The 27184-nt window shown below is 39.6% G+C and overlaps 1 protein-coding gene across 6 annotated transcripts in view; it reads right to left on the minus strand.

Moving 5' to 3' along the window:
• MAP4K3 (mitogen-activated protein kinase kinase kinase kinase 3) overlaps nucleotides 1-27184 on the minus strand; it is a 68224-nt gene that overhangs the window by 40192 nt on the left and 848 nt on the right. For 2 of the 6 annotated variants that reach the window (XM_041476844.1, XM_041476842.1), the window contains exons 2-12: nucleotides 19251-19308; nucleotides 17046-17136; nucleotides 14188-14252; nucleotides 11885-11940; nucleotides 8724-8771; nucleotides 6616-6658; nucleotides 5883-5955; nucleotides 3458-3589; nucleotides 3096-3158; nucleotides 2933-3014; nucleotides 2718-2828 (exon numbers count right to left, since the gene is read on the minus strand). In XM_041476844.1, coding sequence (XP_041332778.1) covers nucleotides 2718-2828; nucleotides 2933-3014; nucleotides 3096-3158; nucleotides 3458-3589; nucleotides 5883-5955; nucleotides 6616-6658; nucleotides 8724-8771; nucleotides 11885-11940; nucleotides 14188-14252; nucleotides 17046-17136; nucleotides 19251-19308 — 822 coding nt within the window. Of the gene's footprint in view, nucleotides 1-2717; nucleotides 2829-2932; nucleotides 3015-3095; nucleotides 3159-3457; nucleotides 3590-5882; nucleotides 5956-6615; nucleotides 6659-8723; nucleotides 8772-11884; nucleotides 11941-14187; nucleotides 14253-16645; nucleotides 16712-17045; nucleotides 17137-19250; nucleotides 19309-24600; nucleotides 25005-27184 lie in introns of those variants that run through there. The other 4 variants (XM_041476841.1, XM_041476840.1, XM_041476843.1 and 1 more) reach the window with 4 other exon arrangements.

Here is a 27184-nt window from a genome sequence, read left to right on the forward strand (position 1 = left end):
CAGCTGGAGCAGGACTAGGAGGTATTTTCACCTTTGCAGCAATACTGCGTGAGCACTTGCACACTGACACAGATGCCTGTGTTGCACAACAGACAGAGCCTGTCCTCCTATCATCTTCTCCATGACCACAGAACTACATTCAGGATCAAATCTTCATCTCTCAGTCATGAGGACTAAGTCCTCAACCTTGAAATACCTGCACTGACAACAGGCTGATACAAACACCTGGCATCTGAGCTGTGCAGGAGGACAAAGGAATGTAGGATAACTTCCTGACACAAATACCATTTGGGCACAATTTCCATCATGGCACAGATCTCAAAAGCAATCTTATGCCCAAAATTTGTGGTGTGCTAGGCATAAAACATGAGCACCTTCCTCTTTGCAACCTTTTCAGCTAATATCACACTTATCCTGAGAATCACTGTCATAGAAATAGGGCAAACAGGCAATTGTCAATTTCTCTTAAGTCCAGAGTTCCAAGCAGCAATCCTGCCCATGCCTGAATGGGAAATTAAGTGAAGCCCTCCATGAGCTGGGGTAGGGAAAAATACTGGAAATATCAGTTTCAGATACAGCTGCTAAATGAACAACAACTGCATGAACAGAAGAACCTTTTTAATTATACCCAAATAATGGGATGGGTTTTAGTTTTCACACATTAAACACTTCACCTTTGAGTTTCGAATTATATAAAAATGTAGCATGGTACTCCTCAGAGTGGTGGCAAATTCAGATCTACTTCACAGCTCTGCAGACTATCCAAGCAGTAACAGATTGCAACCCCCTAAAAGCAGCACAGGCCAAGTGAAGACCTGTCACCACAGTGGGCAGCAGACCTGCCTTCAAAGACCACTGACAGAGAGAAAAGCTTTCTCATCTCCAAAAAAGAAAAACAAGCCATCAAAAAATCTCAAAACATTAACACCACCACCCAAAAAAATCCATAGCTCTAAACAAACTAGGGGGTAGGTCTGAAGCTCTCAATTCTCAATGGTGTTTTTGGATTATGTTATGTTGTACCACGTTTTGTCACTTCTTTTGATTTTTGATGGATGCATTCAGGCAACTGTGACAAGCACAGGACTGGCCAACCCTAAATTAACATCTCCAGCTGCCTCTGTGAGCAGGTGAGTTTTGAAGAAAGTTAAATTGTGCATAAAAGAAGCACATACACTTCTTACTACACTCGTTTTTATTATCAGAAAGACCACAATGCCAAGGACTGCCCTGCCTGTGGTGAGAGTCTTCATCTGAAGTAGAAAATTTGCTAAGCTTCTCCCCAGAAAAGGCACAGCTTTTGCTCCTGATACCACACTTCATTATGGTGCAGTTGATAAGTCATACAGTAGACAACAGAAGAGCCTTCTTAATGCTAAGTCACAAGGGACATATAAGAGGGAACACTAGTTTGTAAGCTAAGAAACACCTCTTAAAAGGCCTCACAGCTCTTACTCATCACTGAGCAGAGAGAGGACTAAAGGACAGTAAAGAGCTTTTGGTGAGAAGATCCAAATTATTCAGTGCAGACCCCATGTGGAATCAGACACCTTTCTCTTAAGTAACCTGAAAGCCAACTACATTAAGGGAGTTCTTGTGTGTTTGACTTTTAATTTTTTTTTTAATCAGAAAAATCTACTAAATTTTTCTCCCACTCCCACCATGTACATTTGCTTTTAAAAGTATTGACTACTATTTCATCCTTATGCCTTCATTTCTTTCCCTCGCATTTGGAAAATGTGTAAGCACTGCACTCCATAACACAAAAAAATTATCTATTTCACTTTGGCTTCTTTCCACACTTTTTATTTTAGCTTTTAAGAAAGACTTGGTGAAAGTCAACTGGTCTTTGCTGTTCAAGTGGGTAAAAGTAAAAGCTCATTTAATTTGTAAAATCTGAAAATTAGTTGCCTCTTTTAAGCTTCTTTTCCTCTGAAGGCATTTGTAGATCAGTTTACCCACTAGAAAGAACCAAAAATATGTAATTAAGGAATCAATGGCATTTGTGTTAAAAGGATTACATTTTTTTTTTTCAAAAAAAGGGCCATCAGTTAGGGAACTGTAAATATTTGAAAAGTATTCACTAACGTGCAGGAAAGTATGAGACAGGATGAAGTAAAGAATATTTATCTCTTTTCTCTTATTTATTAAACACTTCAGTCCTGTGCTGTTTATCATCTTACATAAGCAGACCACTTTTTCCCAGCTATTTGAGCAGAAAGTCTTTGACAAAACTGTAAGTAAAATCAAGTTTCAGAGTATCCTAAGATGGAAAAATACAATCTGCAAAAAACACACATCAAACCACTGCACAAAAACAACTATAGGATCGTTCTCTCCTACACAGGTTTATGAATCAGTTTTATGAATGCTTTCTTTGCAGATGGAAACATAACTTCACAAAGAAACATACAGCAGAATGCATGACAGAACTCAGGACTGGAGAAGCGGATCACATTTACTGTTTCAAATTGCTGAAGAACAGCAATGAACAAAATTTTGAGGCATTTAAATCTCTTTTTCTTCAATCTTCCCTTCCCAAAAATATAATTATTTTTGCTAAGTGCCTGTATGAGTGAAAAAGCAGCACAACTAAAAGTAAAAGCAACCCCTGAGACTATTCCCAGATCACAAAAAGTCCCAGGGCCCAATAAATAACTTAGTTTTGGTGGCAAACAAAAACTTAATCTGATTCTATGATTAGAAGATACTCCTACCTCAGGATCATCATCATCAAAATCATGGTAAGTGGAATGATCAGGATTATTCATTTTATCCAAAAGTTCAATGGCAAGACTTCGATTTAATGGCTGGGTAACAAAGGGATGCTGAAACACAGAGGGAAACGCAGAGATTAAAATTCCAGCCACTCACACTAAGCATATTTTAATTTTATAACTTTATAAAAGACCCCTCATACATAAATTTATACCTGTAGCAACTTTTCAGCTGTAGGTCTTTTTTTAGGATTTTTTGTAAGTGCCATTTTCACAAAATGATGGAAACTATTGGACCTGTAAAACAAAGTGCTAAACATTAAAATCAATTTCCAAGTGCAGTACGTTCATTATCTACTGAAATAAAAAAGCACTTACCATTTCATTTTGTCCTTTAATTTAGGAGGTTGGAAGTTGCTTTTTGTCATTAGAAAAAGTGCTCTGAAAAAAAAAGAACAGCATTTCTGTGGGTATGCTGCAATACACATGAGATAAATTATTAAACACTTTATTTAATAGGCAGCAAGAAGCCACATCAGTTTAAGAGACTCAACCAGGACTTTATACACTTATGCACCAGAAGGAGTTGTTACAATTTCTGTCCAATTTCTGTTCAATCAGAACCCTCCCAGCCCAGTGCCCTTGCAATACACCCAAAAGCCACAAGCACACACAGCCATCTCTTCCAATGGATTATTTAAGTAGCTGCATTTACCACCAAGCTCTAACCCCTTACTAACCTCATTGGATGTAGGTCAAACATTGGAGGCTGAAGTTCAGCAAGCTCTATTGCAGTTATTCCAACTGCCCACAGATCACAGAGTTGGTTATAGCCACCTTTCCTTTCTACTGCAGCAACTTCTGGTGCCATCCTGAACAGTAAGAGATATTTTTAGGTAAGCTTCTCACCACAAATCAAACATTCTTTGTACACACAGTCTTCTCTTCCTTAAAGCTCTCAATTAGTAAGGTCACAGTATATATAGATATACATACACAAGTGTGTGTGTAAAAAATTATGCAATATACACCTGAAGTTTCCCTCAGTCATCTTCTGATAACTAACAGGCAGTTTCTACAATGGTCATTCAGGAGTAAGTGGATGAAATCAATCTGTCTCAGACTAAATACTACTCAACAACCAAAGAGCCTGAAGTATAATTATTCAACTACAATAAAATCCACATAACACCCAAATTTACATATTGCCCATAAAGTGATCCACTGACTTTGAAGAAAAGAACTCTAACAAGAGAAAAAGCAATAAAATGTCAGCTTTCCTGTACTCTGAAAGCATGAGACTCACTGTCACCTCTGTATACAGCACTCCCTGTTTGTAAAGTCTGTCTCACTCACGGCAGGTGACCTCTTTATGTCAACAAAGTGGTTTCACATTCTCAGATGGCAAAAATGAACAAACATAACCGGCACATAAATAGGAATACCTAAAGGAAATTATTCACTTGGAACTGTCACATGTTTTTAATGGCCAAAGTGAATTATGAATTTGATTGTCCTATGTAGCCCTACAAGGTGGCCAACATGTTAGTATTTCTTAGCTTTAAGCTTTATCAGTCCTGATCACCTGCAAAGTAGCACTAAATAACTTAATAAAGGTAACAGATGAAGTCAGAGAGTGCTCCAGTAGACCTTCAAGCAGCATCTCAACTGATGCATTACTCAAATACAGATATCCTGTGGTGACAGCACTGAGCTTGCCAGAGCTCAAGAAGTGTTTGGACAATGCTCTCCCACACACGGTGTGACACTTGGGGATGTCCTGTGCAGGGCCAAGAGCTGGACTCAATGAGCCTTGTGGGCCCTTTCATCTTATCTGCAGATCTGAAAATATCAGCAGGTTTGGTGGTAGAAGCTACTTCACGTTTGCATAACTAAACTATATTTAGACATATTTCTTCCAGAGTTTATTAAAAATCCAATCACTCTAAATCAAAAATGAGGGAGCTACCACAGGAGAGGGGGAACATGGGCTAAACATTTAAATAGAAGGGTTACTAGCACTGCAGTTCACCTGCCCTGAGACACATGTACATCTAATGACCATTAAAACCTTCACATGGCCTGTTTCAACCAAATTTTCTTCTCTGCAATCTCAAAAATTTTGCTTCCTTGCTTCTGCTCTCAAACCTCTGAGAAGCTTTGCAAAGAACAAGCGACGCTTTTCATCAGTATTTAACCTATGTAATACTTTCAAAGTTATTATTTAAGGTCATTTGAGAAACATGGCACGATTCGAAAGTTACAGGACTTTCAAGCACTGAGGTCACCCAGACATCTTGGGAAAGAGACACAAACCAATCACATAATCATGACTTATGGGTGTTTGTGCTATTCTGAAAGGGAAGTGAAGCCCTGGTGTGAAGAATGCTGAAAATACTGCGCTTGGCTATTTCAAGTCAATACTTGAACATAGGGTTTTTTCATTATATATATTTTTATCTTGCACCTACTATGCTGTCAGACTACAGAATTTTTGTATCTGTCTGTGAAACATATGACAAAAGTGCTGTTTTACAGTAGAGAATATGTCTCATGTACTGCAAGGTGAAAGGGGACAACGACTTTCAGTAAGAAAAAGATAAAATGAAAGGCAGAACTTCAGCTAAAAATTACACACACTAATGGGGAAGAATAGAGATGCAGCACAGGTAGAACTGTATCACAGAATTCAATCAGTTTAGGGAGAAAAAAGGGAGAAAATGGCTTAGAGAAACAGTTCACAAGCAGCAAAAGTCTGTGGATCTGTGAGGACAAAGGAAACTCATCAAGTAGAAAAGCTATATCTAGGCTGGAGGGAAAATAACATAAAATACCAAAATAAAAAATCAGGAATTAAAAAATTAAGATCAAAGTTAAAAGCAAGCAAAATTGCTGTTAGTTTTTAGGTTTTACTAAATGAAGATAAATTAGTCAACAGTGATGGCACTACACAGCCTTTCAAGCTTTCAGAGCATTAAAGCCTTTTCTCTGACACTCAGCTAATTCAGGATTTGGAATAAGTAACACAGATATGATCACCAGAAAGTCTGACACAGTCTTTAGTGGTTAGTCTACCTAGGAGTAACAGAGCATGCCTTTATCACAATTTTTCAACAGTATTATATGTGCTACCATTATATCAATGGTCAAGTAAAACACAGTTACCAATATGGGGTGCCAATGAAGGATTTCCTTTTGGCAATTGTAGCTGTTATCTGTGCAGATACTCCAAAATCAGCTATTAAAAAAAAAAAAAAAGGCAAAAAACAAAATGACAGTTAACAAATGATTTGATGTAATTAATTGTTAATGAACACTAGTTTGGTTTCCCCACTGTTAAGAGGTCCTTAAATATATTGGAAATATTTAACCAAAAAAAAAAAACAACCCCAAAAGCAAATAATAGAAACTTGGTCTGTCCCAGATACCATTGGTCAGCTCCCCTGACTCACTTGCCAAACATGGACACAAATGTCCCTCATACACACAAGGAAGAGCAGGCTGGCACAGAAGACCTCACAGGTACATGAAGGGTTTTAATAAGAGTGCGCCTCATTCTGTGTTACCAAAGAGATTCTTTCAGCTAAGCTTTCAAGGTACATTTCACATTTAAGGACTCTCGATGGTAGATTATATTAAAAATGTATCAACCCTGTGATTTGACTTTTATTTTTCATTTACAATATCAGGTCTTTTACTTCACTGTTCCGAAATTACTCCAACTAATCCTCAGATACTAATTTGATGGTTTAGTTAGATACCACCAGCAAGATAAAAAGAATTCTGATATTCAGTAATTCCTTACATGAACCATCACCTCATTAAACAAAGCAGAGCATGCTGCTTCTTAGAGCACATAAAAATATTAATTTTTAAGCACTAAGATGTATTAACTCACCTAACTTTACATGTCCATTATCCGTTAAAAGAATGTTTGCTCCCTTGAAAAAAAGAAAAGTTTACTTGAATTAAAACATGCCAATTTCTCCAATACAACATTAAAAAAAGAAATATGTGGGCTCTTACAGCAAATTAGGGGCTAAAGACTAAGCAAGGATTGTGTTTAATAAATCTGCAGCCTTATCAAGGAAATGTTTGTGAAATTAGCAAGCTGCCGTTCTGTTATTAAATAATCTCCTTGGATATACAGTGTTTTCCATTAATTTTTAGTTAAGTCTATGGTACTACAGTTTGCATTGCACACAAAGCTTCTCAATAAACAGTATTTGCCTGTACTGATTAATTCTTACTTTTTTCTATTAACAATGACTCAAAGGAAACAGGAACTCAAAAGGTCAAAGTGGAAACAATTTCATTTTCTGTTCATAAGTAGGAGCTCATTTCATCTTGTTTGAGAGCCATGCTTATAATTACAGCCTTAAGGACCTGCCTCAATAATCAAGCATTTAGCAAAGCTACTTCCGTCCTTATGCAACAGAGATTCTGTTCGTGCTGGATTGGGAGAGGTCATTTTTGTGTGGCTGTGTGTTCCACTCAGTTCAACTCAATAACCAAAATTAACTCAAAGCAGAGGTTTGCATTACAAAATTACACGACAAAAGGACTGAGAAAAAGCCTGATTTGAAGACTGAAACCAGGTACAGGTTGAGCTGAGTGAAGGTTAGAGCTGGCTAAACACAGTTCCAAACATCAGCACTGCACTGCCTATCAGGTAGATGGAAAGGCAGCAGAGATGAACCTCCAAAGATCTGTGTTTTTACAGACTATGGCTTTTCCCAGAGCAGGAAAAGTTAGGCCTGCAATAAAATGCAACTAGCTTGGCCCATGCTACACAAGCACAGTTAATGAGCTTGGCAAACAGTGCAACAACTCTGCTTACATGCTCTTGACCTTGTCCACCTTTCAAGCTAACAGGACAGGTACTCTAAACAGGGAACTTAGCTACTGAGGGAAGCAAACAGTTCAGCAGTCAGGCAATCTGCAGACGAAGACAGTACTTTTCCATGCTCATGAGAACAGATTAAAAAAAAAATCTTCACAATGTAATCACTGTAAGCATTTATTAGCACAGTTCTGCTTAGAAAAAGTATCTATGGACTGTGTCCTTACAAGCATTCTATAAGGTATAGTGGAAAACAATTTTGGTGCCTGAAGTAATCTTTCATTCACAAATTACTTTTGTGAGTGCTCAAAACCCACATATTCTTCTGCAGCCATTGAGAACAACTTGGAATCAGGCTGCATGAAGGCAACTACAGTTAATGCTGCTGGGGAAAAAAAGAAACCAAAACCAGCCAAACAAACAGCATGCAACAACACAAAAGAATATGATGATTTACTGTCAGATTTCCAGGAGGAAGCTTGCCAACTTTGGAAGGGTTTTGGAAAAACTAGGTAGTAAAACTTCAGGAACAAAAAGTCAACAGGAAGCACCAGAAGGAAACTATAACAGAGTATAAGAGTCTGAAAAGCCACTTTTGATATAGCTTTGCTGAGATGGAGATTTAAGTAAGTCAGTACTAATAGCCTGATTTGCAGCACCCTCTCTATTTTTAGCATGCGAGGGAGGGGACAGAAGCAGTCTCCAAGAACCGCACAGAACAGCAGCCTCTGCCCTGCAATCTGCTCACCACGATGCAAGAAGCCAAAGCAAGAGCTCTGCTCACTAGCTGGTTCAAAAGGAAGGGTATATGGAGCTCCCTGGAAAAGCTGTGGGAAGAGCAAACTTTTCTTTTGCACAAGCACACACCCTGACAGCCATCTGAACACATACTGCTCTGGACACCAGCTGATGGCTAAATTTCACAGCACTGGTCCACCTAAACAGTTAGTGTGGCTCCAAGGAAAAGAAACTATTTCCTTGCATATATTTTAAAGAAAGATTTTTTTTTTTTGCCTTAGGCAGAAATTTTTATTTCATTCTAATAGATTAAAAATGCCTACATATTCAGAAATGTACTGAAAACTGATACGTAACAGTAAAGACCACTGGAGGTGATGTAACCTATTTTAAAAGCACCAAAAACCCCTTCAGTTTTTACTTACCTTTATATCTCTGTGCATTTTTCCTTTACTGTGAAGGTAATATAGTCCCTGCATAAAATATTTAAATAGTAATTTAGTCTAACATTTTTCATTTGACATACATTTCTTATTTAATTACCATGTATATTTAGGATCCAATTTAATCATCTAAATGACTCACTGACTGAAGAACATTTTTATATTTCAGTGTAATTTGCTGTAAATTTGCAGATTCAATAGATGTAGCAGCATATCTAATATCTTTAAATAAAGTAGCATACCTAAGTATTTTTATATAAAGATATTTATACATTTATCTAATATCTAAAACACAGGAAGTAATACCAGTCACCACACCTATTGGAAGAAGAGTATTCCCCAAACAAGTTTTCCTCTGGACATGGTAACTATCACCTTTTTAGACCAAAGTTTACTGGCAAATGGCCTAGGAGTCTTCTATTCAGCAGTCAGATCACTGGACCACTAGTAAAGCTACCTCCTGTACCATTACATATTTCAATCAAGCCTAGAAATTCAACTCTATTTCATGGATTTCTGCAAAAGCATTCAGCCACCTTGGTCTCGTACCAAAACATTTTAAGACTCAACACAAGTTAAAAACTTAGTTTAAATTCTGGAAGAATTCTGTAGAACCAAATCCCTGCATGACAAATCAGAGATCATGTCACTTCGGACACTCTAGGCTTATCTCCAGAATTCTCTTCCGGAAGCAAAATCACACACAAACATTTTCCTTGCTCTGTGACCATGAACCTTCACAAGGCTTCACATTCAAGGGAAATATCCATGTAAAGACTCATTTTTTTGCCAGTTCATGCACTACATCAGAGTTGACTGCAAAATTTAAGTGCAATTAATCAAAGCATCTACCAGACCACTGCAACAACTTCTGCATTAGGCAGAAGAGTCCCATGTACACTCCTTAAATCTCTGGATGCTACTGGCATACAAAGGCCATTAATTCACACACTTTTAGTACTGCCCTGGAAGAATGTGAAGTTACCATTTTCAAAACTGAATGTCTGGAGACAATTACTTTAAAGGTCATATTTAAAACATCCATATTTTCAGAATCAAATCTCATGAATTCCAGCAAAATGGACAGCAAGTATATTTTGAAAATGGAGGATTCAATGGGCTTGAAAATATGGAAACTGAATGTTAACATCAGCATCCAAGTGAGACTCTGGATTCAGGGACACTGGCAACAACTTCTGCATTAGGCAGAAGAGTCCCATGTACACTCCTTAAATCTCTGGATGCTACTGGCATACAAAGGCCATTAATTCACACACTTTTAGTACTGCCCTGGAAGAATGTGCAGTTACCATTTTCAAAACCAAATGATAAAGTAATGATAAAGTAATTGGAGACAATTACTTTAAAGGTCATATTTAAAACATCCATATTTTCAGAATCAAATCTCATGAATTCCAGCAAAATGGACAGCAAGTATATTTTGAAAATGGAGGATTCAATGGGCTTGAAAATATGGAAACTGAATGTTAACATCAGCATCCAAGTGAGACTCTGGATTCAGGGACACTGGTGGCAAAATTAATGTTGGACAAATTACTTCTATGGATGGACAATAGCCTACATTCTCAGACTTCTTACTCGAGAAAATGGTGTTCCATTATAAGCTGAAACAAGATATCTGAAACTACATGCATTATATTCAGTCAGAGTATTATAAACATGTATTTACATACAATTTAAAATATGGAAAAGTGGGTCAATGTATAACATTTAGAAAACACAAAATTGTAAGCTTTTTTATCACACGCAATTTATACATATTAACCAAGATATCTTCCCACACAAATAAATGGCTTCATAAATTCCATTCCAGACTACTCACTCCTCCATATCTAAGAAGATTATGGAATTCATTGATGGACTATCTGGTGGCTAATGAATTGCTAAATGATTGTATCCAGAGAGCAGTGGTAAACAAGCTCAATGTCCAGAATGACATGTGGTGTCCCTCAGGGTCCCACACTAGACTTTTTAATAACTCCATTGTTGGTACAGACAGTGGGATCAAGGGCATCCTCAGCAAATGTGCAGAGGTCTCATAAGAAAGATGGGGACAGACGTTTTAGCAGGGCCTGTTTTGACAGGACAAGGTGTAATGGTTTTCAGGTAAAGGAGGGTAGATTCAGATTACATATAAGGAAGAATTCTTTTATTATGATGGTGATGAACTACTGGAAGAGGTTGCAGAGAGGTGGCGGATGCCCCCTCTCTGGAAACATTCAAGGTCAGGTTGGAAAGGGCTCTGAGCAACTTCATGTAGTTGAAGATGTCCCTGCTCATTGCAGGGGTCGGGGTGGGGGTGTCTTTAAAGGCCCCGTCTACTGCAAACCATTCTACAAGTGTCTAAGAACAAAAGGGTTTAAAGACTCAAAACCCTTAGAACTCCCAGATGTCACATTAGCCTGATCTGTAAGTAATAAAAAGCACCACATCCTGCAAGTCAGAAGGCAGCAGTCTCCGGCATAGCTAGAGACTGGGAGATGCTAAGGGACAACCAAGGGAGATGGCTCGGAACAGAGCTATCTTGAAAGAGTAAGAGGCAAGCAGGTCTCATCTGGTGGCATTCAACAGGTTTGTGTTCTCTACAAGTCAAGAACTGCTCTCTCACAGGGAAGCAAGACATCCATCAAAAAAGCAGTCTCTGATTAAGTTTTACTGCTGTACTGTAACTTAGGAAAGAAAAATGAAAGCTAGCATACCCACAAGGAGAGACTAATGACTTCAACATCTCAAGCACACAGGCAACTTTTTTCCTATTGGCACAGATCAATTATTAGATATGCAAAACATAGTTTTTAAATTTTCCTTCAAATGTGCAGTAACTAATTTATACCATAAATACAGATTAGGAAAACATGCTGCTTCCCCCCTTTTAAAAACAAATATAAAATTAACAGCAGAAAGATGACAAGAGCTTTCTTCAAATGATCCAGGGTAATTGAGGTTATGCAATTAGACAAATTTCTAGGCTGTAATATGGGACCTCCTCAAAAGTCCGAGAAAAGCGCTGTGTCATTCAGTTACCAGATTTCCATGGCATCACATGTTATTTGTAGCTTTTATTCTTAGCTATTAATACTTTTACATTAAAAAACAACTACAAGAATCTGAGGAGACACTACCTGTAGTGTTTCTCTGCTAACATAGGCAATCTGTTGCTCTGATAGTGGTCCAGTCACTGAAATGGAATGGAAAAAGAAAAAAAAAGATCTCAAAATCAGGTAAAGATATCACCCATTCCAAATTCATACCTCAATTACTTCCATTCGAACTGATAGGACCTTACACTATGAGTCTCTAAGTAAATGTGCTTAGTCTTTAATCCAGACTGAGCACCCTAAAGACCATAGCATTTTTTAAAGTCAAAAATGTCCAGTACTGTTAGAATGGAAACTACTAATTCTTCTGTATTTAAATCTCACAGTACTTAGGAAAAAGAAGCACAAGTAATAATTTAAGCCTAACTCTTTCCCCTGAACAAACCCATTGTGTTCTTCTATAGAGGGATGGACTTTCAACTCAGTGACTCAGAGCTGCAGCCAACTCTGTTCAGTCCCCTTTGAGCCCTGGGCAGTTCTTTGTACCATTTGTGACCTGCTCTCTCCTTTCATCCTTCTCACTGCCACAGAAACTGTTCCGTCCAGCTTCTCAGTCTTTCTCTGAAATCAGCTGTCAGCACTGCTGCTCCTGGGCCTGCCACACCAAGCACCTTCTCAAACTCCCCCTGTAAGCAGGTTCAGCCATTTTCCAAGGGAAGGAAGAATCTTTCTCTTCCTTGAGGGTCCAACTTCCAAGTCTCTTAGAGGAAAACAATTAAATTTGGAACAAATACGCAAACCAAACAGTGAGCGGCAAGCAAGGAATGGTCTGTGACTCGTCCTAGTCACTGGACTTTGATCCTGAAATTAAAGGGGTTTAAGACCAGGAAATGCAGTCCTGACTGTAAGCTTTTCAGGTTTTGCACAGAAAACAAAGAGAAGTTGGATGGAGTTTCTCAAAGGACACTGAAGGAGTAGAAAGTAAAGAATGAATCTAGATTAAAGAATCTAACTGCTTACCTTCTACAATATTAGTATCATGCAACATATCTTCAAAGTAAGTCTACATCCAACTTCTCTTTGCTGAAAGAAAAGCTCCAAACCCACACAAAACTATATATACCAGCACTCACAGCAGGCTTATCTAGGCACCTATTTTTGTTTTGAGAAATTTCATTCTGGTTAACTCAAATGACTTGAGATTACAGAGGCCTATAGTTCAATTGGAATAGGACTCTCTAAAACATAATAAAGACCAAAAAAGAACCTTCCATTCTAGCTACCAGCAGAGAAGCCAAAAATCAGCTGCAACGGGAAGCCACTCCTGTAGACATCTGCTCAGGCATTTATGTGGCATGAGCTCATTTCCTATTCTACAGGTGTTCCACAAAACAAAGCCTATTAAACATGCTTTTCTCAAAATTAGCAAAGAGTTAAAGGATCACCAAGGCCACACTCAAATGCCTGTGACAGGAACATGGCAGGAACTTGTGAATTGGTGCTTCTTTTAATTGCACCCAAGGTAAACATAAAAAGCTGCTTACGCACAAGAGACCCTCACACGTAAAATCTTCACAAGTTAGAATATGGATAGACTTCCTCAATAAAAAACATCACCTGAGAACCCCAAAGCCATTACTCACTTAGAACATACTCCTTTCCTACAAGGGTCTTAATTCCAGGGCAATAAAGTCCTTCAAAACTGATTTTGTCTCTTGAAAAATAGCAAGCAGTTGATTGATCCTGTCTTTATCCAACAGATTCACAGACAGCCCTTGTTTCTTTGACTGCTCACTGAAGCCAAGCTTAAAGCAAATATAGAGACCACCTTTGCTTTTCACATGTCACAGATCCAACCTAAAAAAAACCCTAAAGAATTTAAAAATACCCTCATGGAATACAATACTGGTATGCAAACATTCAAACAGTTTACAAAGGACAAGAGCATCCATGCTAAGCATTCCACATACTTAGGTTTCTGTAGGAAGTAGTACAGATTATACTAAAACCAAGTTCAAAAGCTCAGAAACAAAATGGTTATGAAGCAAGACAGCACATCAAGACATCAATTTTTTCTTTTTACACTGTAATCTTGCCAAATATTTTGCAAATTTGCCAAAAATTTTACAGCCTTTGAAAAGCAGTGACGGGCATATGAGCCCATGAAGGATGGAAACAACTTCTGCTGCTAAATGCTCCCTTCCCCCCACTAACATTGTTCACAAAACCCAAACCAATTAAGTAAAAACATAAACTAAAATTGACCTTCAATGAATTATTATGGATACTAAATTTAGGATTCCTCCTCTAATTCCAAAACACTGCAATCATTTCAATTTTTGAAAATAAGCTGTACTTTGATTTTAAGGAATAAAGTCTTGACATACCATGGTAAATATCCTGTAGAGAGCCACCTCCACAGAACTCCATGCAGATCCATAGCTTGTCTCGTCTAAAGAGTGAATAAAACCATCCATTAGCTGTCAGAGTAGCAGAGAACTTGTAAAACATAAGTCAGAGGACTCAAACACTATAAAGCACAACACAGCATGCTTTGTATTATGGAAAGTACAAGTCAAATAATGAGTATAATTTAGTCCTTATGTGACACTTCACTGTCTAAACAGTAACTAATGAAAAAGTCAAAAATATTCTACTTTAATGAAGCAATAAAAACAGTATTAGTGAAACATTCACACTGATTTTTGTTGAAATACATTTGTCTGACAGTAGAGACAAAACAGATGTTGTTCTTATTTCTTCCTTATTTTCACTTCTCCACTTTTTTCACAGCATAGGAGTTAACACAAACAAGAAAAAACCACAAAACAAAAAGCCCCAGGGATCTCTCAACTAAATTTCTTTCACAGCAAATTAAGTGAAACTGTAGTGCTTTAGTCAAAGCTAGGCAGAGCACAGCCCATGCTGTGGGTAAGTACCTGCTCAGATGAAGTCTTTTCCTTCAAAAATACCTATGGATATTTTTGGTGGCAGGGTCACAAGGGAAGTTATTTAGCTCTTCTTCCCATACTAATGGAATCAATTCAGTGTGATTCACTGTAGCTCCACAAAGGTGCTTTCCAGGAACAGACAACGGGTTGAAGGATTTAAAGGTATCTTTTATCATGGCCATTAACTCTATTTTCACTCAGTAATCTTCATTGGTAAGATGTGGCCACAAAAAGGCACTGTGCAGCGCAAAAAATCTGGGACTTGCCTAGTCATTTCTGGCCATCAAAATACTCAGGTGGAAAAAAAAATCCCATACAACCACCTTAGAGCAGACAGTAACAGGAGAACCAAAGGAAAGACTGATGGTTGTTCTGCACTTCCCTGATGACCTGGTCTTGAACTCATATGGCCCTGTTAGAACAGCTGAGACACATTTGTGACAGGGTTTTTCAAAGGCAATGGTGGAAGTGCTGAGCTTATCTCCTGAGCTGCAAACTGTAAGTGTTATCACCAGGAGGTGACAGCTAGAACAGCTGCTGCTCCAAGGAGAACTCTCTCTTTCTTGGATGTCCACCCCTTTTATGTCCAGAGTGCACATGGTCCTCAAAGGTACATTCCCAGCTGCTTCCTCTAGTGGTGGGAAAGGTATTGTCCAAGCATTACAGGAATTTTAAGCAGCAGAATTCCCTGGCTGTTAATTCCATACATTTCAAGGGGTCAATTAAAGTCTTGCTTGAAATAATATTAAAACTTTCCACTGAAATAGCTGACTAAAACCAGACACAGAAGCAGTGTGACAACCCATGCAAGAAAACTGAGTAAGAAAGAACCACTGAAGAGACATCTCCAAGTCCCTTCTTTGTTCCTCACAAAGATGCAGGACCCAAGATAGGGACCATTTTGGGGGCACTGGACTCATGGGCCCATGTGGCTGCATCCTGTTTGATGCCAAAAGTAGCAGCACTGTGGAAGTGGGAAGAAGCCAGAACTCTCCCAGCAAAGTAAGAGACATGAAGCATTAAAAGTGTTGCAAATTCTCACTTGCTTACTGGGCATTCACGTCCCAGTGTGCAAAAGCCCTACAGAAAACAGAAAAAGAACGTAAGAGGATCAGAAGAGGTGACTACATTTCTTAGTTTCAATCTAGCCTTCTATCACTGTGCCTAAGCACTTTGAGACAGGTGAAGATCCCTGTAACAACCAAGAGCAACAGTGTAGAGTCTTTCTACGGAGCTTGCCTGAGCAGCAAGCAAAACAGAGACAGGATCAACAGTACCATTGAGGGTCTGCAACTTAACACCCAGGCTAACAGGAAGGCAGAAATGTCACTGTCTGAAAAATCCCTACACAAACAGGAGAAATCCTTGGGGAACAATATGCTGATGACTAGCAAATATAGGACAATGGTATTTTTCTTATTCTTCTTAGCATTGAAATATGCTTGGAAAACAAAAGGTCAGACAGTAAAAGGTCTCACAGACAGTGACTTGATTGCCCAGACCAAAAAAGAAGCACTCTGCCAAACACAGAGGAAGGGACCAAGGAGGAGTGTAAGACAGTGACAAAATATATAGCATATTAGCCAAAATTTAATTCTGGGTCTCCAAAGGTATATTTTGATAGTCTGAGACAAGAGGGAAACTTCTCTTTTAAAGAAAAAGCACCTCCAGCTTGAGTACAGAAGAGGCAGTGTTTCAATAAAAAATGGTCAAGAAAGTTGAGTGCAACAATAGTAGTTGTGCACTGTTTTCACATGAAAATTAAAATATCATCAGAAGCAGCTTTTTATTAGTTATGTTAAGCAATCTGTTCCCACTACGACTGGTTAAAAGAAGTAGCTGGTAAGACAACTGAATACATTTGTAAATGTTTCTACAATGCAAATAACCTCACCTCCAGAAAAAAACACAAAACCTTCACATTCTGGTCAGAAGTTCACACGTTGGAAAAACAGACATTCTACTGAAACAGATGTAAAACATACTATATACACAGACACTTCATACTTGACATACTTCTGCTTAATTTTCCACTTATGTATTAGATTCAAAGCTTTTAAGCATCAACTTATTTGCAAGAAAACATGACTATGTGGTCAACAAATAATTTTGCTGGAAGGCGATCATTTAGAGAGAGATACTGTAGTAAATAGAACAGATTTGAAGGTAAATGAAAAAAATACACAAATGGATAATATTTTGTAAATTGTATTTTGTCTATGTCACCTTATAGATTTGTCCTTTACAAGGGGACAGGGACACATTTTTAAGTGAACAAAAGAAACAAACTGTACCTGAGATAGCTGCCAAAATAAGCAACAATGTTCGGATGTTTACAGTCTTTCATCATAATGATTTCCTGCTGCACAACAGCAAAATCTTCTCCTGAAATGCAGTAGAACGAGTATTTTCTTTGGCCTGGGTTATAGTCACATCTCAACTTTCAGCACATGTTTATAAAATAAACATTCTTAGTAATTAAGACTAATTATCTGCAAGTTTCATAGACATAAATCAGCTGTAAATCAGTATTTATTAGCAAGGGCTTAGCAATAAGTAACAATATTCTGAAGTTCCATTCTGGGACAGATGGACCTCACATCTACTGACAGCTCTTACAGTACTGGCCATAGCTCGCTCTCAAGTCCTTATTTTCCCTGAGACCCCACTGTGTCCATCTGCATAAGCCCTGCCAATAGCCTGGGTTCTTAAAAACACAACAAAACTCTGCTATTTTTGGCCACATGCCCATTCTCGTTAGTTCATCTTCCTAAGCCAAAAAAAAAGCTCAAAACCAGTCACTAGTAAACTGCTGCTGCAACATTTCAGCAGACTCCACAAGAATGTAAATTTATGGACTGTAACTCACATCCAGAAAACATTGACACAGGGGTGACATTTAGCTCAATCTCACCATTTGGTACCTTGGTTGTCCCAGTCTTTCTCTTAAAGGTTCTTACCAGATGTGTACACTGAGAAAATCATGTGTGAAACTGAAAACACAGCTGAGATGTTTTTCTTTTGGAAACTTTTAAGTTTTTCCCAGTACATTAACATACTGATGACCTATCCACTGAGTTATTTATAACCAGAAATATGATATTCCCAAGTATTTTATTTAACTGACAGCAAATTTCAAATCATAAGCTGCAAGTGAACATCTATCTGTAGTGTGTTGCTGATGGCTTCCTGGCTAGACTTTTAAACACACAGACACTAAAGAACAGAGGAATTTATTTTCACACATGGACCTCCCTGAAAGGACACAATTCCTCCAGTGTGTGATCAGCATTTACACTGCACTCAAAATAAAAGTAGCATAAAGCCTTAAAACAAGTCCTTAAACATTGTTAACCCTCAGTCTGCACACTGTACACCAATCTGCAAAACTTGCAAAACAGGGCAGCTGAAGCCTACTCTCTGAGCACCACTCAGGTGTCCAAAGGCTGCCAAAAAATATTTAAGTGCAAGATGCCAATCGGTCACCCATCACCACAGCATGGGAGCAAGTTCCCCCAGCTGCAGGGCACCCCCATGCTCTGCCCACAGCACGGTTAGCTGGACTGATAACGCACATCATGCACAGCCAAGGACTCCAGCAATGGGAACTGACATAAGAAAAACACAGAAGCAGAACTAGACAGGAGCATCTGAGATCACACTTTCAGTGTGAGGAAAAGTGTGATTAACATACACTTTTTGAACTACCTAGTAACATACTGTCCTGTCTTGAACTTTTAAATGTGTATCTACTGTGAAAACACAACATTTCTACCGACTTCCAGAATTGTAAGGGGAAAAAAAATGGAGAAAACTAATACCTTCTTTCCCTTCTTGCCCACACAGACCTTAAGGATCAAACCAGGTAGTTAAAATATTACACACACCCCAACATTAAATCTGGAAATGGAACGCCAGCAGTTAGAAGTTAGACAAAAAGTCTGGATGTTTTACTTCCCAGATTAATCCTATTCAACAGGCCTACTCTTACCAATAGAACAGAATTTGCAGGCCAAGAACTGATCTGTAGGTCACATGTGCTTTGTGAAATCACCACAGAAGCACAGTGCAAGCATAAATCTAGCAGACAGTGAAGTCCTAATCAGACCCTCCAAGAGATTTTCAGGAAATGTACTTAACTCCCAGATACTAATGTTCAGCTATTATTTCACCCTTCTTTTTAGTTCTTCCTCTACTCTTTTACCAGGTGAGTTCTTTTTTGCCTTGCTGTCTTCTTGTGTTCTAGAAATTTTTACAACACATGGTTCGAACACAGGACAAAACCCCCCACAATTCTCAAATTTTAATCAGCTTTCACTTAACTGTCCTCCAATTACATTTTTCCCCTTACATCTTGTCTGCCATGATTTTTTTTTAGAACAGTGTACTTTTTCCTACATCTTCTTTCAATAAGTGGACTTGACTGATTTTGTGAAATTGCTATCTTAAGCACAAAAATGTTCAGTTTCTGAGGCCTACTTAGTTAAGAAACCACTTACCTGGTTCTAGTTTTATTACTTTAATTGCTGCAAGCTCACCCGTGTTGACATTTCTAGCCTATAAAAAAACAAAAAAGGAGTATTTAGAGAGGAAAATGCAGCACCCACCTCTGCATTCTTGACTTGATGTTCTCTGACAGCACTAGTCAAAGAGCAACTGAGGTACACAGGGGTTTAACACAGTGGAACCACTTGTTGGGGAACACTAAACAGCTGATTTATACTGAGAGCTGAAGCTTTAAGTCTGCTCAGGAAACTACAATGCCACACAGCACTTGAATTATGCAAGTCCCCAATCACAGTAAGAAAACCCATAAACAAACCAACCACTGAGAGACTGAAAAGCAGGTGTAACACACATGGGTCTCTCAGCAGCCAGGGGATCCAGGGCACAGCAAGGGCTGTGCTCTGCAGTGTGTGGGACCACTTGCAAGACTCCCAGATGAGCGATGCAACACTTCCCCATTTTGCTATGTGGAAGGCCCCTTGAACCTTCTTCTCCAAAAACAGCCTCACCTTGCTGCAAAGGGTTGAATAAAGCAAGGCAGCAACAAAGGAATTAGGGAACATTCCCCTCAAAACATTCCCTTTAGACACACAGCAGCCAACTGCAGCAGCAATGACTCAGGAGCTTCACTGCATTTTCACACACAGAATGTTCTGAATTGGAAGGGATCCACAACGATCATCAAGTCCGGTTCCTAAGTGAACGGCCCACACAGGGATCAAACCCACAACCCTGATGCCATTAGCACCATGCTCTGACCAACAGAGCTCTGTCCTGCTAAGGCCTTGGTTCTACTGAGCATCCAAGGAAGCTACATTTTTGAAAAGCCATTAAGAAGCAACAGAAATCACTATAAAAATTATTTCTCTTCTACAACTGTACCACTGGACTTCTAATTGAAAGCCAAAAGCCATTTGCCCAGGGCTTTCAGAGCATTTCTGTGCCCCTGCACCCAACCATGGAGAGAAGGCAGCAAAGCTGCTTCCCAGCACTAAAGTAGCAGCAGCTCCTGAAATGCCCAGCTACAGCCTCTTCTCTCCCCAAGGGAGGCTTGCTACCTGTACGAGTACAGATTGCAGCGCCCAGGCTACCCCTACACAGGGCTCAGAGCCTGCTTTTGCAAAGGCCAGAATTACAGAACTTAACACATGTAGCCAGGGATCCACCTTGTAAGCTGCTAATAGTCTCATTTAAGTCACATTTAAGTCACTTTAGGAAGTCAGGAACTCAGAGCCTTTATGGACTCAACATGTACGTGCAAGGTTTGTTACATGGCATCTTGGGACCTAGTTGTGGAACCAAAAATGGAGGGGAAAATACCCCTAAGACTATAAAAAGTAAACAATAATAAAGTCTGGAAATAAATGCAGAGGGTATTCCTGTGTTTAGATATTTACTCAGCTCACTTCTTGGACAGCTGATCTCAAATCTCTCACTATTTTTTGGTGTGGCAACAGTGCTGGAATGCTGGGAGCGCTGGCATTTGCAAATAATTTGCAGGCAGAGAGATTCCAAGACCAGTGGGAATCCTGTGAAAGTCAAGGAGTAGTCCAAACCTGACTGACCGTGGAAAAAAAACAGTTAACAAATAAATTTTCTCTGGCAGCCTTCCCTATAAGTCATTATGTATCCACCCCACCAATGGCAGCAATGTCTCCAACCATCACTGGTGGAAAAAAGATGCATAGACATTAAGAACAGCAAAAACACGAGTTTCTTTCATCTGTACCAGAGAATAAAGGCAGCACATGAGAAAGTGCCAATACTGAAGCATGAGCTAGGATTTTTACCCCTTATTTCTTTTCCTAACATACTCTCTTCACTGCAAGAAACAAACAGAAGAAAAATGTTCATGAATCAAACATCCATATTTTTTAACCTCCAAGACAAACAAGAAAAGTTACTGAAGCTTTAACAAAGCCGACCTGTGATCATCAGGGGGGCTTGTTAACACTTAGACTTGTTTTAGGGCAACTTGTACCAATAATATGATCAAGGAGCTACAACTGTAGTGGATACAAGTGAGAAGATCCTGAAGTTACACACTCTGCACAAGCCAGGATGGAAACATTTCACAGGCCTCAAAAACCCTGCTCATGATTTTTTTGTTTTATTTATTTTTAACAATACTATGTCCAGCTGTCAGGAGTTTGTGTCACTGATGAAGGCTCCATAGGTCACTGTGCTCTGTATAGCGCTGGGGCAAGGAAAGAAAGACAGAAGGTTTTCCTGGGCTTATGAAAGCCAGAAAGGAGAAAGAAAATCTGATTTAATGCAGGCCACCAACACCTTCAGCAACAGCAGGCTACCTTGTGCTTAAGGGCATAGATTAAAAAAACATGACTCCAAGCTGAGAATCTGTATAAATTATAATTTTGCATCTTGTTCCATTTGGGTTATCAGCATTGAAGGTGTTATCAACAGCAGGAATATGAATTGTCTTTGTTAATCTGAGTAAAAAAAAGATTATTCTGATTGTAGTGACACAAGGGCTCCTCGTAAAGGCTAGGGATGACAATGAGGTACCCCTGACAGGTTTTACTAGATCTCAAACACCTTTTAAATCATCAGCTGTGAAGCAATTCCTCCTCCAAGCTCACTTGAATGAGAGACTGAGAATGACTGAAGCACCCTATGGTGTTCAACACCTGTTGGAGCTGGCTATGACCCTGAATTTGAAGGTGCCTAAGTATGTACCACACAGCACCTCAATGTGGAAGACACTGTCTTAGACTTTTATTTAGGAAAATCCCATTGGAATTGCCAGTTGATTATGGGATTTGAGACTGAAAATCAATAATCAGTAGGTGGGTGAAGAATGATTTCAAACAAGTATTTCTGAGCTGACAAAATGCAACTAAAATTTTGAAGAGGCTCAGGTAAGAAAACCCTGGCTCATTTTTTATTACCACTTACTCTCTTACCTGCTCTAACTCTCAGCCTTTGTGGTGCTGGGGTTTACAATACCCACCCATTTCCATAAGCAGGATCCTTCAAATGCAGATTTCACTGTGTCAATGGAAATATAGGTTTTTGAGAGGCAAAAATTAGCCTACAATGCCTTAATCTACATGCAGATACTTTACCAAATGTATACAGCATTTATGGAACGTCTGCTCTTGAAAACTATAGAAGGATGCTAATTCTATCAGCAGCTGAAAGAACAATACTCTTCCAGAGATCTAGACTGCCATCTGAGCAGGAGTTTCAACTGCTAGGTCAAGCTGAAGGAGCACTACCTAATTAAACAGGAAATAATTACCAGTGTACTCTCTAACAACAGCAGGACATCAGAAAAAAAAAATTTATATCAAAAACCACCACCAACTAGAAATAAAAGCTAAAAACTAGAAATAAAAGCTAAAAACTATCAGGCTTTGATTAGCCTTCAAATGGAAACTGATAATATAAAGCATATAATGCTGCAACAAAGCCAAAAAAGCAAAAGTCTAAGACAGGGGCTTCTGGTTTTGACCACTTCCTGTGTGAACTATTGAACAAAATGATTTCTAAACAGGTTATTACTCCATGGGAAAACTGGTCCCAGTGTACAAAGAGGCTTCCTGAGCCTGATTAGCTCCACTCTACAGGAAAACGCACCCAAGAGACTCCCCAGCCCTCTGCTTCCAGCCTTTACAGCCCTTCTCTTCAGCCTCTCTCAAATCCTCACAGCTCCCCCAGCTAAAAATAATTACCTTCCACATTCTGGTAGACAGTGTAATACCACAACCCAACAGAGTGACAATTTTAGAAAGCAATGCTTTGATAAAGTTGATGTTAAACAAAAACCACTGTGCACAGATTACTGGTTAAGGAAACCACAGTCCCAGAGATGAAGCCCTATAGCACTTATTCAGTGCAGTAAAAACGGGATGGCAAAACATCCACCTCCCTCTCTGCCAACCTGACAAGCTTCAAAAACCAATTACAGCTGAACAGAAAGATGTCAAAACACAGACATTTATTCCTAACAAAGTCAAGAAACTTTCAAAATGTAATGTCAATCAGGAAGAATGAAAGACTAAAATGCCTATCAAAAAGCATGGATTCAACGTTTCAGAAGCAGTAAACTGAAGAAGAACTGATGCCCTAATGGATCACACCAGGAAAGAGGAGCAAGGGCACACACATGTAGAGAAGAGGACACCAAAAACTAGAAATTCATCAAAATTCAGGTTCATCTGACCTGGACACACTCTCTTCCAGCAACACACAGAAGCTCTATCAACAACCAGACACCCAAAATATGGATGGCAGCAGAAAGCAGTAATAGTCACCAGCTGTTCTCCAGAGATACTCACAGAACCTTAAGTTTTCAGCATCAGGTAATTAAGCTGGTGGATACATGACTTCCTTCACCAAAACCAACCTCCCTGCTGAAAGGCTGGCGAACAAAAACCAGACTTTCCTTTTTGAAAAATGAGACCTCAAACAGTGTGCACCCCAATGAGCTGTGTTCTCTTCATTTGTCATCTGGCTGAAGCCATAGATGCCAAAAAGAACTGAAAGAAGACAAACACAGCATAATATATAACCTCTGCAGGAAAAATAATCTCACTAATTATCACAACTGTTTGAATTTCAGCAAAATAAGGGCCTTTTTTTGCAGTAAGGTGCGGAAAATCTTTGGAAGGGTCCACCTGCACTAGACAAATAACCTGTGAGATGAGAAATGAAGCTCAACCTTTAGTAAACCAAAGCAACGATTTTTTTTTTAAAGATATGCTGTGGTATAAATTAATCACATGAACAAAATGGACATAAAATCATCTCAGAAAATACTTCCAAACTCTGTGCAGTTACTTCCAAAATCAAACGTACAGACATAGGGACAAACAGGAAACCTAACAATACAGTCTCTGTCAGAAAACCCTGTGAAAGCATTTGTGACCCAAACCTTAAAAGAAAGGCACAACTTACAGAGTATCTGGGCCTAGGGACTGTTAGAATGCCAATTTAATAGCAAGAGACAGAAAAGTCTTCTTAAATGTGAGAAGGACAAATGCAGAGCAGACAAAATTAAGCAACTACCTCATCTGACTTCAGGAATATTTCCTGAAACTGAACAGGACAGGACATTATCTCTGTTTCACAACCAATAAACCCTAAATCTTCTCTTACGCTTTGCTGACCACTGTATACAACTAAATTATTTGCAAAAATGAAATATAGACATACAAAAACCAGAAATGACCCACACAAGGAATACATGAAGAACTAAGCAATCCAGGTAACACTTAATCTCTTACAACAAACTTGTAGTGGTGCTAGCTAGAATACACACATCATTATTGACTGTGAATATTTGATAGAGAGCTAATGGCATGACATGTTACCCATTACCTTTCTTGCAATGAATCCATTATGATTTGCTCCAAGGCCCTTTTGAAAGCTGAATTTTGGTGGGAGTGCAAACAACTGTAAACTATTGGCTTGAGCCAAAAATCCGTACTGGCAGTGCACTGACATGTCCCTTTCATGTCCCTTTCCAGACACCAGCTCAGAGAGCAGGACTCATAGCAGCAAGATTGTATCCATCTGACCACATCCTCCTTCCCTTCCAAACTCTGCAGTTCAGTCCCCACCACCAGCTCTTAAGGTCAAATTCAATAAACTCCAGACCAGCAACTCAGCCTCTCTTTAATGTATAATTTTTTTTAAACAAAACAAACATTTAAATCATGGCCTGCTCCAGTTCAACTAGAACAGAGTAAGAGAAGTAGATGCCACTCTGCTCTGCATCCAGCTCCTGAATGCTTTGCCAGGAAATAAGGTTGCAGAAAGTCAGCATTTAGCAAGAATCCACATAAGGAGACTGTCAGCTTATTAAGGCAATAATCCCTGCTTGCTAACAGCAGAAACACTTTCCTATGTGGCTCTCTCTGCTAAGGGGACAAAACCACAAATTACAGCTTGAAGCTGCCCAAGTACGTGCAGTGCTTGGAAGCACTCTGCTGAAATCCCACCACTGATGAGCACCGATGGCACACAGCTGATTTCAACTCCACACAATTATTTCATCCACCTCAAAGTTCACCTACAGGTGACAGGTGAAGGCAAAGAAAGGGGCTTTCCACACAATTATTTCATCCACCTCAAAGTTCACCTACAGGTGACGGCAAAGAAAGGGGCTTAATGAAACCACTCACAAACATAAGATAAGGCATTAGTAAGCTCACATGTGGATGAAACTTCAGACAATATTACTGCTTGTCATATTAGAAGTAACTGGATTTCATTGTTGTTTTTATGCTATTTATGCTCCACTTTGAAGACACCTTGGGCAAGACCTTGCCTCAGAATGAAACAGGCAATAACCCTCACAAGAGAAAAGCACCTCTCATTTTTCCTACAGGGTCCACAATCTAATCAGAAAACATCTCTCATCTAGAAGAAATAATTATAATACCAGCCTAGTGTATCCTGGTCCTGCTATATCACCATCTATCTCAGCTGGTACGGGCACATTGTAAGCATCAATAAATCCACTCTGTGCCTGAAACAAGAAAAAGTCACAGAGCACCAAACTGAAGGTTACTGCAATCTAAGTGTGATAAACATCAAGGAAACCTTCACAAATCTTTAACAGGTTTCACAGTGGCATTGCATACATAAATATTCCAAACTCTGTGGTTGAAGGTAATGTCCTTAAAATGAAACCAAAAAGACAGATGACTTGGTTAATTCACATCCTTCAGTCACATACAGAACACTGAAAAAAAAATCAGATTGATAAGGTATCAGAGTCAATATGCCAGTTAAAACAGCAGCAGAAAGATACACAACATAAAACAGTTCACAGAAAAACAAAAACCCAGAGCATAAGGCAAGTAGACTTGGACAAGTAAAAGGCCAGCACAGTACACACTCAAAGGAAGCTAGCAAGGTGGGGCAAACAACACAAAACACCCTTTCAATTAAACAATTAATAAAGCAGGGAGTTAGCACACCAAGAGTGCAGTAAAACAAGAGGATTTAGGTCCTGAAACTTTCATGACATTTAAGAGAGATGAGATTAAACCAAAATCAGCCCAACTCAAACAAGACTTCATTCTAAGCACATTCACCTAAAGTGAAAGGCAGCATTAGCACCAGTTCTGTGCACCTCAAACTGTGGAATGGTTCTGCATGTTTCCCTACAGTCCTGCCTCCCAAAGCAAGTTTCCTCACTCACACCCTGTGATGACAAAACCAGGCCAAGAAGATGCTTGGAAAATACACAGTTCAAACAACGCTTCCACACCACAAACTTCAGCTCTCCCCTCTGCTCCAAGGCCACACAAGAGCAGGTTACAACCAGCGTCATCCTATCCCAGGGAGAGGCTGCCACATCCCAACAGCCAGCTGGATACACAAATAGCAACATACACTGGCAGAGCAGAGAAAAATGATAAAATACATTAGAAAGCCCCTCCAAAAAAAAAAAAAAAAAAAAACACCAAAAAAAAAAAACCCCCAAGTTATGTTTAGCTGCTTTTGCTTTAGCTTTGATTCTCCTACGTTTGCTGAAGTTAGGTCGGAATTCTGAAAGACTCTCATCCTAACGATAACAGTTCGCCCTCCACAGGGTCAGACTCGCGTCTCGCACCGACACAAACACAACACACCGGCATTCCCACACAAGACGGCAACGGGAGCAGCGACCGGGACTAATACGATAACATTGGGGCTAGTAAGATCCCCACACCCCTACCATCCCCGGCTCGCTCTGGAAGGGACCCGACCCCCAAGCTCCGCCCGTGACACAGCCGCCCGAGCCGGCACCCAGCAGCAGCGGCCAGAGCCGACCGCCGGGGCGGCTCCAGGGCCGCCGGAAGCCGGGACGGGGCCGGTCCCGCACCGCCCGCCCCGGGGGTCGCCCCTCGCACGGCCCTGCCGCCCTGGGGACGCGGCCGGGCGGGGGCGGCAGGGCCGGGCGCCCACCTTT

This window comes from Pyrgilauda ruficollis, unplaced genomic scaffold (genome assembly GCF_017590135.1).
Source record: "Pyrgilauda ruficollis isolate IOZ18807 unplaced genomic scaffold, ASM1759013v1 scaffold4, whole genome shotgun sequence".
NCBI classification, from domain to species: domain Eukaryota; kingdom Metazoa; phylum Chordata; class Aves; order Passeriformes; family Passeridae; genus Pyrgilauda; species Pyrgilauda ruficollis.